We start from the raw sequence: 16021 nt of genomic DNA, 5'->3' as shown, positions 1-16021 counted from the left end.
ATAAAAATGCTCATAACATATTGCTGTGACAGGTAGTTAGAAAACAGTGTGATTTCATTTTTTTAAAATATGTTTTTATTGATTTCAGAGAGAAGAAGATAAAGGAGAGAAATAGAAACATCAATGTTGTCAAAACCGGTTTGGCTCAGTGGATAGAGCGTCGGCCTGCGGACTGAAGGGTCCCGGGTTCGATTCCGGTCAAGGGCATGTACCATGGTTGTGGGCACATCCCCGGTGGGGGGTGTGCAGGAGGCAGCTGATCAATAATTCTCTCTCATCGATGTTTCTAACTCTCTCTATCCCTCTCTCTTCCTCTCTGTAAAAAATCAATAAAATATATTTTAAAAAGAAAAAAAGAAACATCAATGTTGACAGAGACTAACCAACTGACTACCTCCTGCACACCCCCTACTGGGGATCAAGCTAGCAACCTGGGCAGGTGCCCTGACTGAAAATCAAACCACAATCTCCTGGTTCATGGGTTGACACTCAACCCATGAACCACAACAGCCAGACTCATTTTTAAAATTCTTATTTTCATGGGTATATCTATAAAAAAAAATGTTTGAAGTCTATAAGGAATTACCCCTAAATGTTAACAATAGTTATCCCTAGATAGTTGGAATAGATGTAATTTTCATTTTTTTAATACCCTTTTCTGTTTATCTGTATATTCTTATTTTTCTGTAGTGAATAAGTATGTCTTTTGTCATTTTTTGTTGTTTATAATATTGCTAATGAAAACGCAGGTTACAGAAAAATAAAATATGCTTCCATTGATATTTAAATGATTGTCTAAAAATCTAGGCAGAAAAAATATAAACAGAATTGTGGACAGTGATTATCTCAGAAAAAACAGGATTTGCTTGCACTTTCTTTAGAATTATCATAGAAAACAAATTTAAAGAACTTCCATTTGGAGAAAAAGCAAACAGGAAATTCTGACAACCTGTATTTGAAAGGCACACACAAAATATGGACAGTGTGGTCCTTTTAGTTTTAAGTATACTAACATATAAAAATATACCAAGAGATCAGCGATTTGTTCTTGAGGTGGTAAGATCATAAGTTGTTTTTTCTTCCTTTTGCTTGACCACATCCTCTCACATCTCACCTGCCGCCGGGCAGGCCTCTGCCAGAGGAAGCCCTCTGCAAGGGTCCCAGGTGGGGCACGCCGGGGAAGGCAGAAGCCCTGAGGACATGACTGCACAGCAACAGCATCTGCTACCTTGGACTTTTTGTTTGTTTTTATTGCAGGATGTCACCGAAAACTATTTGATTCTAAAACAGTATTTATCAGAAGCCATGTTCATTGCATGTTTAAACAGAAAGAGAAAAAAAGTGAGATTGTCTCACACACTGGTTTGCAGATGCCCTGGTCCATATTTTACTGGTTGCAATGGGGACTATTTGAGGGCTCGTTACAGAAGAGGCATCAAAGGGCAAACTCCAAAGTAAATATTAAGCATTGCTTGAGGAAATTAACAAATATGCTTAAAAGTTATGTGAGCAGCCTCTCAGGCTTAGTAAGGCTGTCATGAATAATATTTCTTAAATGCTGACATTATAAAAATTTACTCTACAATCAAATGAAATTATAAATAATCATGCAACTGCACTTTGGTATATCAAACTCCAACTTTAAGGCACTACTCAGAATAGCTAATAATATCTTAAACAACACTAAGAAATACTGGTAGGCCCTGGCCGGTGTTGCTCAGTGGGTAGAGTGTCAGCCCTCCAGCCCAAGGGTCTCAGGTTCAATCCCCCGCCCCCATTTCTCTTTCTTTCTCTCCCCCTTCCTCCCTCCCTTCCTCTCTCTCTAAAAATCAGTGGGGGAAATATCCTTGGGTGAGGATTAACAAAACAAAACAAAAACAAATAAATACTGGTAAATGCAGCTTTTGGCAAAATTTTATAATTCTTATTCTCCAACCAACAGCTCTCAGAACGAGGATCCTTTCTCCTCTCATCCCTTCCATTTCATTCACAATTTATCCTGAGTAAATTTTGATATTATGTGCTGCGGAATATTTATCAGCTGTTAGAAACAGTGAGTTAATTCTAAATGTAAGGTTCTAAGGAGAGGTCTCATAATAATGAAGTCTGACACTAAAAAAAAATTTTTCTGTGCCTGATGGAAACATTTTACATATGTTAAATTATTTATTCCTCAAAAAGTGTAGCTTCGGGTACAGAACATGTACACTGTGTTCTAGTAAAAAGCCTGCTCAGATTGGCCAGAGTCAGAGAGGCGGTCTATTAAAAAAAGAACTGGTGTTGCCTCGGAAGTGGGGGGTAGTCTTATACAGCGAATATAGGCCTAAACCTATGTGTTAACTGTAAAGTTAGGGGGTCGTCTTATACTCTGGAAAATACGGTACACAAAGGTAGCGATCGGATTACAGGTTAAGAATATGTGCTCTCACTGAAACCAGTTTGGCTCAATGGATAGAGTGTCAGCCTGCAGACTGAAAGGTCCCAGGTTCGATTACTTTAGGAAGCAGAAGCAGATTCCAGTCAAGGGCATGTACCTTGGTTGCAGACACATTCACAATGGGGGGGCGGGGGAGGATGCAGGAAGCAACTGATTGATGTTTATCTCTCATGGATGTTTCTAACTCTCTATCTCTCTCCCTTCCTCTCTGTAAAAAAATCAATAAAATATATATATATATTTTTAAAGAATATGTGCTCTCTTAACGGTGGTCACAGTTTAAGAGGCATTTCAAAGATGTGTTAACCTAAAAGCAAGGGAGCCATGGACAGAGCTTGATTAAGGCCAAGATAAGCCTTTTGCTAAAACAGTTACATGCCTGGGGCAGGATTATCTAGCATGACCTGCCCAGTTAGACATTTATGACCAGATCACCCTGTGCAGTGACTCTCCATAGAAAACACCTTTTCTTCCACACTCACTTGCCCAAGGCCACACAATGCATGGTTGGAAAAGCTGGGATATGATTAAGGCCACTGTGCTCTTAGCTCCTGTGTAGCATAGAAAAATGTGCTCAGTGTATAACTGTTCTGTATTTTTAAAGGCCTCATGAGTGAACATATACTGTACCTACTATATGCTTGTATCAGCAAATGGAACAGTATGGAAGGAGACACACCTGGGCATCTGCATTGGTTACTTTAGGAAACAGAAGCAGAGAAAGATGGGAGATTGGGGTATACACTAAGTTATTGTTTATATATAATTCCTTTGCCAGGATTATATTAAGGAATGTATCATCTAGTTTCCATGCCAATACTAAGTATTTAAGGACAAGCCAACCCTTAGATTTGGCGAAATTCAGACCTTCTTTGTCTGCAAAGCTACATGACATGACTTACTTGAAGCATCTGGACTCTGTGGGGAGGGTGACTTCTCCAAGGACTCAGATTCTTTTTGCTCCATTTTCTCGGTGGTTGAACCCAGCTCTTCTTTCTTTACTTCTCTTTGTTCATTCTGTTCCTTATTTTCAATCTTGTTGGCACGAGTCTGGTCACGTTCTTCCAGCATTAGATCTTTTTTACCTCTGACAGCCCAGTGCATTGACTACATTAAGAATAGACACATAATATAAAATCAATATTATATAGCTTTCTGTATTTAAAGTTTAATATGTGGGAATATCTAACATACTATTATAATGCTAATTTCAGAGTGTTAAACTTGACTAATAACCAGATATTAATCAATTAATCCAGATACTAATTATTTAATCTTCCCTGATTTGGAAGACTAATGATACAAGAATAAATCTATATTATCGTACAGAACAAAGGGACAAACATCAGAGAGATTCAAAAAATTAGATATTTCCTCAAAAAGTTAAACCTAGAATTACCACACGAAACCAGCAATTCCATTGATAGGTATATACCCAAAAGAACTGAAAACAGCCCTAGCCAGTTTGGCTCAGTGGATTGGGTTCAGTTCCGTCAAGGGCACATGCCTGAATTGCAGGCTCAATCTCCAGTAGGGGGCCTAAAGGAGGAAGCTGATCAATAATTCTCTGTCTTTTTTAATGTATTTTTATTGATTTTTTACAGAGAGGAAGAGAGAGGGATAGAGAGTTAGAAACATCGATCAGAGAGAATCATCGATCAGCTGCCTCTTGCACACTCCCTACTGGGGACATGCCCGCAACCAAGGTACATGCCCTTGACCAGAATCGAACCCGGGACCATTCAGTCCGCAGGCCAATGCTCTATCCACTGAGCCAAACCGGTTTTGGCAATGATTCTCTGTCATCATTGATATTTCTATCTCTCTTTCCCTCTCCCTTCCTCTCTGAAATCAATAAAAATACATATTTTTTAAAAAGAACTGAAAACAGATGTTAAAAGAAAAACTTATACATGAATATTCATTCACAAAAGCCAAAGGTAAAAATAACCCAAATGTCCATCAACCAATGAATAGATAAATAAAAGGTGGTATATCCATATAATGGCATATTATTTGACTATAAAAAAGGAATGAAGTCCTACAATGTGGATAAACCCTGGAAATATTGTGCTAAATAAAGAAGCCAGATACAAAAAGCCACATATGTATGATTCCACTTACATGAACTATCCAGAATAGACAAATCCATACAGAAAGAAAGAAGTGGTTATCAGGAGCTGGGGGAGAGGAGGATAGGAAGTGATTGCCATGGAATTTCCTTTTGGGGTGATGAAAAAGTTCTGGGCCCACTGCATGGGAGAACATATTTGCCAATGTTATCACCGATAAGTGCTTAATCTCCAACATGTACAGAGAACTCATACAACATAATAAAAGGAAGATAAACAACCCAATCAAAAAATGGGCAACATCGGGAGAATCCAAGATGGCTGCTCGGGTAGGCAACTAGCCGCAGCCACACACAACAATTTCAATAAAATACAACTAAAATATAAAATGGACATTACCCAGAACTACAGGAAAGTCGACTGACTGGAAATTCTACAACAAGAAGCAAGGAGAAAACCAGAAGGAAGCGCGGAGGAGCTGGAAAAGCCTAAGGTACGGAGACACGCGGTGCGCGCGGAGAGGACAGAGCCGGAGAGGAGGGAGGCCGAGTGCCTGGCTGGCGGTCCCAAGCGGGAAGGAGAGAAAAGCTCCGACTGTGCTGGGCCCAGCTCCAACTGCTCTGAACCCCAATTCTAGGCCACACCCCAGGGACCCAGGCTCATCCATAGGGAGCCGGGCTGTAAGGCGGGACTCCGGGGAAGCGGCGAAAGGAGGTCCCGGAGGCGCGCACACTGCGCTCAGAGAAGGGCCGGCCGGCTGTGCCGCGGGATTGCCCTGACGGGAAGGAGACAGGGGCTCCAGACTGCTCTGAATGCCACCTCCAATCCCACTACCAACTGAACTGAACCCCAATACCGGGCTCATTGGGGGAGAGCATAGACAGTTTGGCAGCAGGCGAAAATCGAGGGCACCTTTCTCTCAGAGGCGCTCGCAACAAGTACTGAAGGACCCTGAGTCTCAGGAGTCGCATAGGGCGGGGCTGACGGAAGCCAAGGCTGTAGGCTCCACCCTGAAACCCCGCCCCATCAGGAAAGCTGCCTGTGAAAATGCCTAAACCAAATAGATCACAAACGAAAGAAATGGAGGACAAAAAGCGACTGGATATAGAGTTCAAAACCACACTTATAAGGTTGTTCAAGAATCTCCTAGAAAAGGCCGATAACATAAACAAGACCTATGAGGATATGAAAAGGGATCAACTAGAAATAATAAGGGATCAACAAGAAATAAAGAATACATTGTCTGAAATAAAAAATATTTTATGGAGTCCTAAAAACAGAATGGAAGATCGCAAGAATCAAGTCAAAGATTTGGAACATAAAGAGCCAGAAGACACTCCTCCACAGACGCAAGAAGGCCAGAGAATCCAGAAAGTTGAAGATAATGTAAGAAACCTCTGGGACAACTTCAAGCGAACCAACATCAGAATTATGGGGGTCCCAGAAGATGAGAGAGAGCAAGATATCGAAAACATACTGAAAGAAATAGTGACAGAAAACTTTCCCCACCTGGTGAAAGAATTAGACTTACAAGTCCAGGAAGTGCACAGAACTCCAAACAAAAGGAATCCAAAGAGGACCACACCAAGACAAATCATAATTAAGATTCCAAGAGCAAAAGACAAAGAGAGAATATTAAAAGAAGCAAGAGCAAAGAAGGTAGTTACCTATAAAGGAGCACCTATACGATTGTCAGCTGATTTCTCAACAGAAACCATGCAGGCCAGACGGGAATGGCAAGAAATATTCAAGGTGATGAATAGCAACAACCTACAGCCAAAGATAATCTATCCAGCAAAGCTATCACTCAGATTCAAAGGTCAGATAAAGAGCTTCACTAATAAAAAAAGGTTAAAGGAGTTCATCACCACCAAACCAGAATTATATGAATTGCTGAAGGGGGTTCTTTCAGAAGAGAAAGTAAATAAAGATAAAAATTATGAACAACAAATACGTAACTATCAACAAGTGAATCTAAAAACCAAGGAAACTAAAAAAAAAAAAAAATCTGAGGAACAATATTAACTGTTGAATATAATAGAATCAGAGGTATGGAAGGGGAGTGAACTGTTTATTCTTGGGGAAAAGGGGAGAGGGGGATGTGGGAAGAGACTGAACATAAATTGTGCACCTATGGATGAGGACAATGGGGGGTGGGGAAAGGGCACAGGGTGGGGTGAGAAGGGGGGGAAAGGAACATTTGTAATAGTATGAACAATAAAAATTTATTTAAAAAAAAAATAAAAAATAAAAAAAAATGGGCAACATCAGAGCATCCAGGCCAGGAGCGGCCAGGCTCGGAGCGGCCGGGCCCGGGGCAGCCAGGCCCAGAGCAGCCGGGTCGGGTGCAGCCAGGCCCGGAGCAGCAGCTGCCAGGCTGGGAGCGGCCAGGACCGGAGCAGCTGGGTCGGGTGCAGCCAGGCCCGGAGCAGCAGCTGCCAGACTGGGAGCGGCCAGGCCCGGAGCAGCTGGGTCTTGTGCAGCCAGGCCCGGAGCAGCAGCTGCCAGGCTGGAAGCGGCTAGGCCCGGAGCAGCGGCTGCCGGGCTGGGAGCGGCCAGGCCCGGAGCAGCAGTTGCCAGGCTGGGAGCGGCCAGGCCCAGAGCAGCCGGGTCGGGTGCGGCCAGGCCCGGAGCAGCAGCTGCCAGGCTGGGAGCAGCCAGGCCCGGAGCAGCAGTTGCCAGGCTGGGAGCGGCCAGGCCCAGAGCAGCCGGGTCGGGTGCGGCCAGGCCCGGAGCAGCAGTTGCCAGGCTGGGAGCGGCCAGGCCCAGAGCAGCCGGGTCGGGTGCGGCCAGGCCCGGAGCAGCAGCAGCCAAGTCCAGAGCAACTAGGTCGGGAGCGGCAGTGACCAGACCCGGAGCAGCTGGTTGTGGAACGAACCAGAGCAACAGAGGCCAGACCCGGAGCAGCCAGGCCCGGAACAGCTCGCTCTTCGCCTGCCCCTGCCCCACAGCTGCCTCTCAGACATGGCTGGAAACTTTTGTGGGAACTTGAGGGTCTGCTGAATCAAGTGATAAAGGCTTAGATTTGGATGTGTTGAGTTAGTATAGCGCTGGGGTGTTGATCTGTGAGTGCCTTGGGTGGGGCCTGGATGAGGCTGGTTGACCTATTTGGAAATGTCTTTTGTGTGAAGTGTATCATTGGGCATGTGGAGGTATTATTGATATGAGAAAATGCTAAGTAACTGATTTACTATCTGAAAAAAGATTTACTATCAGGGAAAGGGAGGGAGGAAGAGACTGAACATAAACTGTGCACCTATGGATGAGGACAATGGGGGATGGGGAGGGGGTGGGGGGTGGGGTGGGAACCTGGTGGAGGGGGGAAGAAATGAGGAACCTTTGTAATAATATGAACAATAAAGATTGATTTAAAAAAAAAAATGGGCAACAGACCTAAATAGATATTTTTTGAAAGAAGACAGAAGGAAGGCCAAGAGACCTATGAAAACATGCTCAAAGTCACTAATTATTCGAGAGATACAAATCAAAACAATGAGGTATCATCTCACATCTGTCAGAATGGCTATCATCAACAAATCAACAAACAACAAGTGCTGGTGAGGATGCAGAGAAAAATGAACCCTCGTGCACTGCTGGTGGGAATGCAGACTGGTGCAGCCACTGTGGAAAATAGCATGGAGTTTCCTCAGAAAACTAAAAATGGAATTCCGATTTGATCTAGTAATCCCACTTCCAGGAATCACTAGAAACACCAATTAGAAAGGACATATGCACCCCTATGTTCATAGCGGCACAATTTACAATAGCTAAGATTTGGAAACAGCCTAAGTGCCCATCAGCAGATGAGCAGATTAAAAAAGTGTGGTACATCTACACAATGGAATACTACGTTGTGGTGAAAAAAGGAAGGAACTCTTACCATTGGCAACAGCATGGAACTAGAGAGCATTATGCTAAATGAAATAAGCCAGGCAGATAAAGATAAATATTATATAATCTCACTCATTTATGAAATATAATGAACAGCATAAACTGGTGAACAAAAATAGATCCACAGACAGAGAAACATCTATCAGACCATTAAACCTCAGAAGAAAGGTAGGAGAGGGTGGGAATAAGGAGGAGAGATCAACCAAAGGACTTGTATGCATGCATATAAGCCTAACCAATGGACAGAGACAACAGGGGCGTGAGGGCATGAGGGGGAGATGGGGAAGTAATGGGGAAATAAGGACATATATGTAACACCATAATCAATAAAGAAATAAAAAATATATGTAATAAAATAAAATTTAAGAAGTTCTGGAACTAGATAGTGATGATGGATGAACAATATTGTGAATTTACTTAATGCCTCTGAATTTTACACTTTAAAATGGTTAAAATGGGCCCTGGCAGGGTAGTTCAGTTGGTTAGAGCCGTGGTAGGCAAACTGCGGCTTGCGAGCCACATGCGGCTCTTTTGCCCCTTGAGTGTGGCTCTTCTACAAAATACCACAGCCTGGGGGAGTCTATTTTGAAGTGGTGCTAGAAGAAGTTTAAGTTTAAAAATTTTGGCTCTCAAAAGAAATTTCAATCGTTGTGCTATTGATATTTGGATCTGTTGACTAATGAGTTTGCCAACCACTGGCTTAGAGCATTGTCCCTATATGGCAAAATAGTGGGTTTGATCTCCATGAGGGCACATACAGGAATCAACCAATGAATGCATAAGTGAGTGGAACAACAAATCAATCTCTCTGTCTCTCTCAAATCAACAACAACAAAAATTAAGAAACTATTAAAACAAAATGGTTTAAATAATGTTTTATGTTGTGTGTATTTTACCACCAAAAAACAATGAGGTTGTGTGTCTCAAGTCATGCCAGAGATTAAACCTACTACTATTATAACTACTGTAACTACTATTGTGACCTTCCATTAAGTTTGACCAATGCAGAGTTGGCATTAGAAGTCTGGCAATAAAGATATTAAAATTCTGGAATATACATTTTCTCTTTAAGAAAACACACAGCACAAAGCAGGAATTCAATCACAATGCAAGAGGCATATTGCTTTTCACCTATAGCACATTTCTTTTCTGGAAAGTCTAAAGTTACCTAAAACACTGGGGTTGCCAGGTGTGACTGACAGGCCAGTATCTTCCCTGTGTGATTCCCTCCCCCAGTGTTTTACAGGGAACATGTCCACAATGCCTGGCCTTCCCTTTACTCCTTTCCTGTTATTAATAATTAGCTAATTACAATAGAATAATATTAGTTCTGTGCCTTAGCACTTGTCTCTTTGAATAAAAGGACTATGGTATGCCTTAGATGGGTGGTGAGGACTGATGACTTGCCTCTAATAAATGCTTTCAAAGCCCTTAATGAAAATATATTGAGATAGTCATCTTACTCATCCATCCCCTTTATGAGCAAATCAGAATAAACTATTTTATTATCAATCCTCATATCTGCTGATCCCAATTAATGAAATACCCAAGGGCAAAATCCAAACTATATCTAACCTATACAGGCACCTCTTTTGCTTCATAGTTCAATCAAAGCACTACCATAAGAGCAATGCTAAACAGCCTGGTTTGCTGGGACACAATTAGGTTATACATTTCTGTGTTCACAAAATGTATTTCTCAGCTCCACTAGCGTAGCAGTTGGGCACAACAATATTTAACAGCAAGTAAACTATTGTGGAGTGACTCAGATCAATAGATTGAGCATCAGTAAAAAATATCAAATGATAGCAGATGATAGAGACAAAGAGGAATTCTAGGGAGGGGAGAGTCTGGACAGTAAAATGAATTGCCCCAAATGAAAATCACTGTGTGCATGGAGCAGGCTAACACTAAACAGACACCCAGCCTGGGGGCAAAAGCCACTGTCCTATTCTGTGAAACCAGCATGTTGTTCTGCCTTCTCAATTAACTTGTTTACCAGCTTTCCTTAATAGGTTGTCTGTTTCTTTTCTTTTTTGTAATCCTGAAAGCCATTTTCTTAAATTATGTACCTTGGTGAACACTGGAATATAAATGCATTGTGTCTATATGCTAGTAAACTTTGAGAGGATTAGAAAAAAAAAATCAATGGACTCAGATGAGCCATGGTTCAGCTAAGTAACTATTCAAAATTGATGGGTTATTTTTATCCTGGCTCTCCGTGAGTACATATTTTTTTTTTTTACTTGCCTGGCTGACCTCTGACAGTTTCTGGATAACATCCAATTAGGACAAACTGTCTTTGAACAAGCCCAAAAGACCTTGAACTGCACCTGTTTCCCATCTGGCTAGACACATGATTGGCAAACTGTGGCTCACAAGCGACAGGCAGCTCTTTGGCCCCTGAGTGTGGCTCTTCCACAAAATACCACGGCCTGGGTGAGTCTATTTTGAAGAAGTGGCATTAGAAGAAGTTTAAGTTTAAAAATTTTGGCTCTCAAAAGAAATTTCAATTGTTATACTGTTGATATTTTGGCTCTGCTGACTAATGAGTTTGCCGACCAAGGGGTTAGGAAAACTGTGGCTAGAGAGGCAAAATAGGAAGCTTCCCTGGTAGTCGGTAGCCAACTGGACTCATCCCAAAGATACCATTGGTGAACACTGGAATATAAACGCGTTGTGTCTACATGCTAGTAAACTTTGAGACAGCCAGAAACAACGGACAAGAGGTCCACATGAGGGTGAGGGGTAGCCCCAACAAGCCCTCCCAGTAACAATCAATGTTTCTCTCTCAGCGATGTTTCTCTATAACTCTATATCTCTCTCTTCCTTCCTCTCTGTAAAAAAAAAAAAAAAAAATCAATAAAATATATTTTAAAATATATATATATGGTGAACAGAATGATCTGGTGAATATAATAGAATTAGGGGCATAGCCGAAACCGGTTTGGCTCAATGGATAGAGCGTTGGCTTGGGGACTGAAAGGTCCCGGGTTCAATTCCAGTCAAGGGCATGTACCTTGGTTGCGGGCATATCCCCAGTAGGGGGTGTGCAGGAGGTAGCTGATCGATGACTCTCTCTCATCATAGATGTTTCTAACTCTCTATCTCTCTCCTTTCCTCTCTGTACAAAAGCAATAAAAATATATTTTAAAAAATAAGAATTAGGGGCATAGAAAGGGAGTGTATTGACAACTCTTGGGGGGAGGGGGGTGTGGGGAGTGCAAGAAGAGACTGGACAAAAATCATACACCTATGGATGAGGACAATGGTGGGGGTTAAAGGCATAAGGCGGGGGGGAGTGGAAACCGGGTGGAGGGGAGCTATAAGGAAAAAAAAGGGGAACAACTATAATAATCTGAACAATAAAGATATATATATATATATACACACACACACACACACACACACACACACACACACACATGCATATATCGATATATGGTGATTATTTTTATATTTAGGGGGGTTTATTTGTTTGTTTTTAATATATTTTATTGACTTTTTACAGAGAAAAAGGGTGAGGGATAGAGAGCTAGAAACATCGATGTTATGAGAGAGAAACATCCATCAGCCACCTCCTGCACACCCCCACAGGGAATGTGCCCACAACCAAGGCACATGCCCTTGACTGAAATCAAACCTGGGACCCTTGAGTCTGCAGGCCCATGCTCTATCCACTGAGCCAAACCAGTTTTGGCGATATTTAGGTGGTGTTGTTTTTTAAGAGTCTCATGCTCTACCGACTGAGCTAGCCGGGCGAGACAGGTGATGTTGTTTTTTAATGGCATAAAGAAATAACACAATGCTTTAGTCCCTCTGCGTCTATCCAATAATTCTTTCATCAGAATTTATAATAAAAGTAATTTATAAATAATTTACAGCTTTCTTTGATTAATCAGATCCTTTTTTTATGGAGTTTATATGGCTTCAGAAGAGAACAGGCTCATATGAACTAAAAAGATGAAGGAGATAAATTTGCAATGGTTCAAAATTCAGCAGTATTATATGAGCAACTTGACACTTGATCTTAGCCATAAGGCCGAGAAGTGATATATATATATGAGCAACTTGAGACACACAGTTATCAGAATGTTTAAAACAGTAAATGCTAACAGGGAGTTACCAACCAAACAGCTGAAGAGACTCACAAGCATAGTCACGAGCTCTCTGGCACTGATCCGCCACATTTGCCTGCACAGGGCTTTGTGGACATCGACCCACTTTCATCCAGATTCTACCACCTTTGGTCCTTCTCCCTCCCATTCCCTAGTGACTATTTAAGCTACTATGTAAGTCTAACCCATGGGCAGCCTGAGCTTCATAAATTCACTTCATCCCAGAGAGACACCTACCGTTTTCATCGAGTCACTCAAAGCTTCCCACTGCTGGAACGGCATCGCAATCTGGCTCCTTCGCCAGTGGTCATAGCGGGCTCGACTCTCTTCGTTAGTCAGAATCTCCTTTGCCTTCTGCAGTTTCTGAAAAGTCTCCACTGGAAAACAAATCAAAAGATGAGCACTACTTTCTCAGAGGGATTATTTAAAACTCCCAAATAGTCACTGCTACTTACTAGCTGTGTAACCATGGACCAGTTCAGCTCCTCAAACTTAGTTTCCTCATTTGTGAAGCGTACCATAAGGACAAGTGGTATTATGTCTGTAAAGTGCCTGGCTCACAGTTTATCCACCCCTTTTACTGAGCTCCAGGAATGTGCCAGGTGTTGTTCCAGTTGCTGATGACACAGGTGTGAACGGACATGATCTATTTCAGTGGGATAGCCATTTATAAACATTGGGGAAATTATAATTTTGTCTACTAGAAAGAAAACTACCTTTTCTAGTAGTAGTCTGGGAGGGTATAATGAAGCTAGAGGAACACTACAAATAAAAACACCTAAGGCACAAATACAGAAGGCAACAATTAAAATGTTACAGAGAGAGGGGAGGCTTTCGCACGCAGAAGTAATGTAGAGGAAATAGAGAATGGCAATGTGGCTGGGAGACACAGGGCCTGTAAAGCAATGAGGAATAGGGTTGAGGAGTGCACAAAAGCACTCAGAATCCAGGACCTTAGATGTCATACTGAGGCTTCTGGTCTATATTTTTGTTTTGTTTTGTTGTTGTAAGAGCAATGGGAAGCTATTGGGAGGTTTTAAACACAGGAAATAACATGATAGATGGTTGATAATTGGTAGCTTTGTCACTGATCTATTTGACCAGATGGTATAAAATAAAAACCTTTCTTGACCCAGTTGGAAACACTTCCAATGTCACTTCTGCTCCTCAGTAAAATTAAACTTTCTATAGAGGAGGACAGAAGTTCAATATGTGAAAATTGATTATTTTGCCAAAACCGGTTTGGCTCAGTGGATAGAATGTCGGCCTGCGGACTGAAGGGTCCCAGGTTCGATTCCAGTCAAGGGTATGTACCTTGGTTGCGGGCACATCTCCAGTGGGGGTGGGAGGGTGCAAGAGGCAGCTGATTGATCTTTCTCTCTCATCGATGTTTCTAACTTTCCATCCCTCTCCCTTCCTCTCTGTAAAAAATCAATAAAATATATTTTTTAAAAGAAAGAAAATTGATTGTTTCTATACATTAGCATTGAGAAATCTGAAAATCAAATTAAGAAAACAATTCCATTTACAGTAGCATTAAAAGAATATAATACTTGGGGGGGGGGGCAATGTTAAAATATGTATACAGATAATAACTTAATTTAAAAAAAAAAATACAATACTTGCCCAGCTGGCATGGCTCTGTGGCTGAATGTCCACCTTTGAACCAGGAAGTCACGGTTCAATTCCTAGTCACGATACATACCTGGCTTGTGGCCTTGATCCCCAGTAGGGGGCCTGCAGGAGGCAGCAGATTAATGATTCTCTCTCATTAATGTTTCTATCTTTCTCTCCCTCTCTCTTCTGAAATTAATAAAACATATTTTTTAAAAGAATGCAATACTTAGGGAAAATACTAACAAAAGAAATACAAGACTTACACACTGAAAATTATAAAACACTGTTGAAAGAAATTAAATCTCTAAATAATATAAAGGCATCATGTTTATAGATCAGAAGACCTAATATTGCAAAGATACTAATACTCCCCAAACTGATCTACAAATTCCATACAACCTCTATCAATATATTTAGCTGCCTTTTTTTTTTGCAAAAATTGACAAGCTGATCCTAAAATTCATATGCAAATACAAAAGACCCAGAATAACCAAAACAATCTTGAAAGATAAGAACAAAATTGGAAGAATTCACATTTCTCAACTTTCTACAAACCTCCAATAATGAAAACAGTGTGGTACTGGCATAAAGATAAACATAAATCAGTGAAACACTGAGTCCAGAAGTAAACCCTCACATTTACAGTCAAATGGATTTCTACAAGATTATCAAGACAATTCAATTGGGAAAAAATAGTCATTTCAACAATTTGTGCTGGAACAACTGATATCCGCATATAAAAAAATGAAGTTGGCTCTTGGCTGCTGTGGCACAGTGGTTGAGCATCCACAGAAACCAAGTAGTCACCAGTTCAATTCCCAGTCAGGCACCTGCCCAGGTTGTGGGCTCGATCCCCAGTAGAGGAAGGTGCAGGAGGCAGTTGACCAATTATTCTCCCCCATTATCGCTATTTCTCTCTCTCCCTCTCCCTTTTTCTCTGAAATCAATAAAAATATTTCTTAAAAAAACAACAGTAAAAAAACAACATGGTGAGATACCACTTTACACCACTAGAAAGGATAAAATTAAAAGATAAATACAAGTGTTAATGAGGATGTGAAGAAATTGGAAGCCTCATATTAAAGATGAACTGTAAAACAGGGTAGTTACTTTGAAAAACTGTTTGGCAGTTCCTCAAAATGTTAAATATAGAGTTACCATATGGCCCAAGAATTTCAATGGTTAAGCACAGTCAGCCCTATGTATTCCAAGTTCAGCATCCATGGATTAAACCAGCCGTGACTTAAAATATTCAGAAGAAGAAAAGTTACACTGTTGCTCACAAGTACTGTGTAATTAAGCCTACAATGGTTGCATCTGTACTGAACATGTACACACTTTTTCCTTGTTCTTATTCCCTGAACTATAAAGTAAAACAGCTATTTACATAGCACTTACATTGTATTAGGTATTATAATAATAATTTAATTAGTTTACATGCAAATACTGCCATTTTACATAATGAACTTTGGTATCCATAGGGGCTCTGGAACCAATCTCTCATGTATACCAAGGGACAACTATATAAGCTCAATAAAATTTAAAAATATATTCACAAAAAAACTTGTATACTGGTATTCACAGCAGCATTATTCATACTAGCCCAAAAGCAAAACCAACTCAAAATTCAAAAATGTCCGTCAACAGATAAATGGATAAATAAAATGTGGCAGATCCATATAATGGAATTATCATTCAGCCATAAAAAGAAGTAAATACTAATACATGCTATAACATGGATAAGCATTAAAAACAATATGCTAACCCATGCATCCCCTGTCCTGCAACAGCATGGCTCAGTGGTTGAGCATCAACCAATGAACTAGAAGGTCACAGTTCAATTCCTGGTCACAGCATGTGCCCAGGGTTCAGGCTCAATGCCCAGT

At 41.1% G+C, this 16021-nt stretch overlaps 1 protein-coding gene and 1 long non-coding RNA gene across 2 annotated transcripts in view; one reads left to right on the top strand and one right to left on the bottom strand.

Moving 5' to 3' along the window:
* Positions 1 to 16021, bottom strand: part of DNAJC12 (DnaJ heat shock protein family (Hsp40) member C12) — a 37949-nt gene that overhangs the window by 1711 nt on the left and 20217 nt on the right. Inside the window, exons 5-6 of the mRNA XM_045581818.1 lie at positions 12756 to 12895; positions 3340 to 3544 (exon numbers count right to left, since the gene is read on the bottom strand). Of these exons, the coding sequence (XP_045437774.1) occupies positions 3340 to 3544; positions 12756 to 12895 (345 nt within the window). The remainder of the gene's footprint in view (positions 1 to 3339; positions 3545 to 12755; positions 12896 to 16021) is intronic.
* Positions 10881 to 11188, top strand: LOC123652372. The gene is made up of 2 exons (XR_006741674.1): positions 10881 to 11054; positions 11106 to 11188. It is a non-coding gene; the product is annotated as an uncharacterized LOC123652372 (long non-coding RNA).

Source organism: Pipistrellus kuhlii, unplaced genomic scaffold, assembly GCF_014108245.1.
Source record: "Pipistrellus kuhlii isolate mPipKuh1 unplaced genomic scaffold, mPipKuh1.p scaffold_m20_p_15, whole genome shotgun sequence".
NCBI lineage: Eukaryota > Metazoa > Chordata > Mammalia > Chiroptera > Vespertilionidae > Pipistrellus > Pipistrellus kuhlii.
The sequence above is the reverse complement of the archived record's forward strand: the minus strand, read 5'-3'. Positions and strand labels throughout refer to the sequence as shown.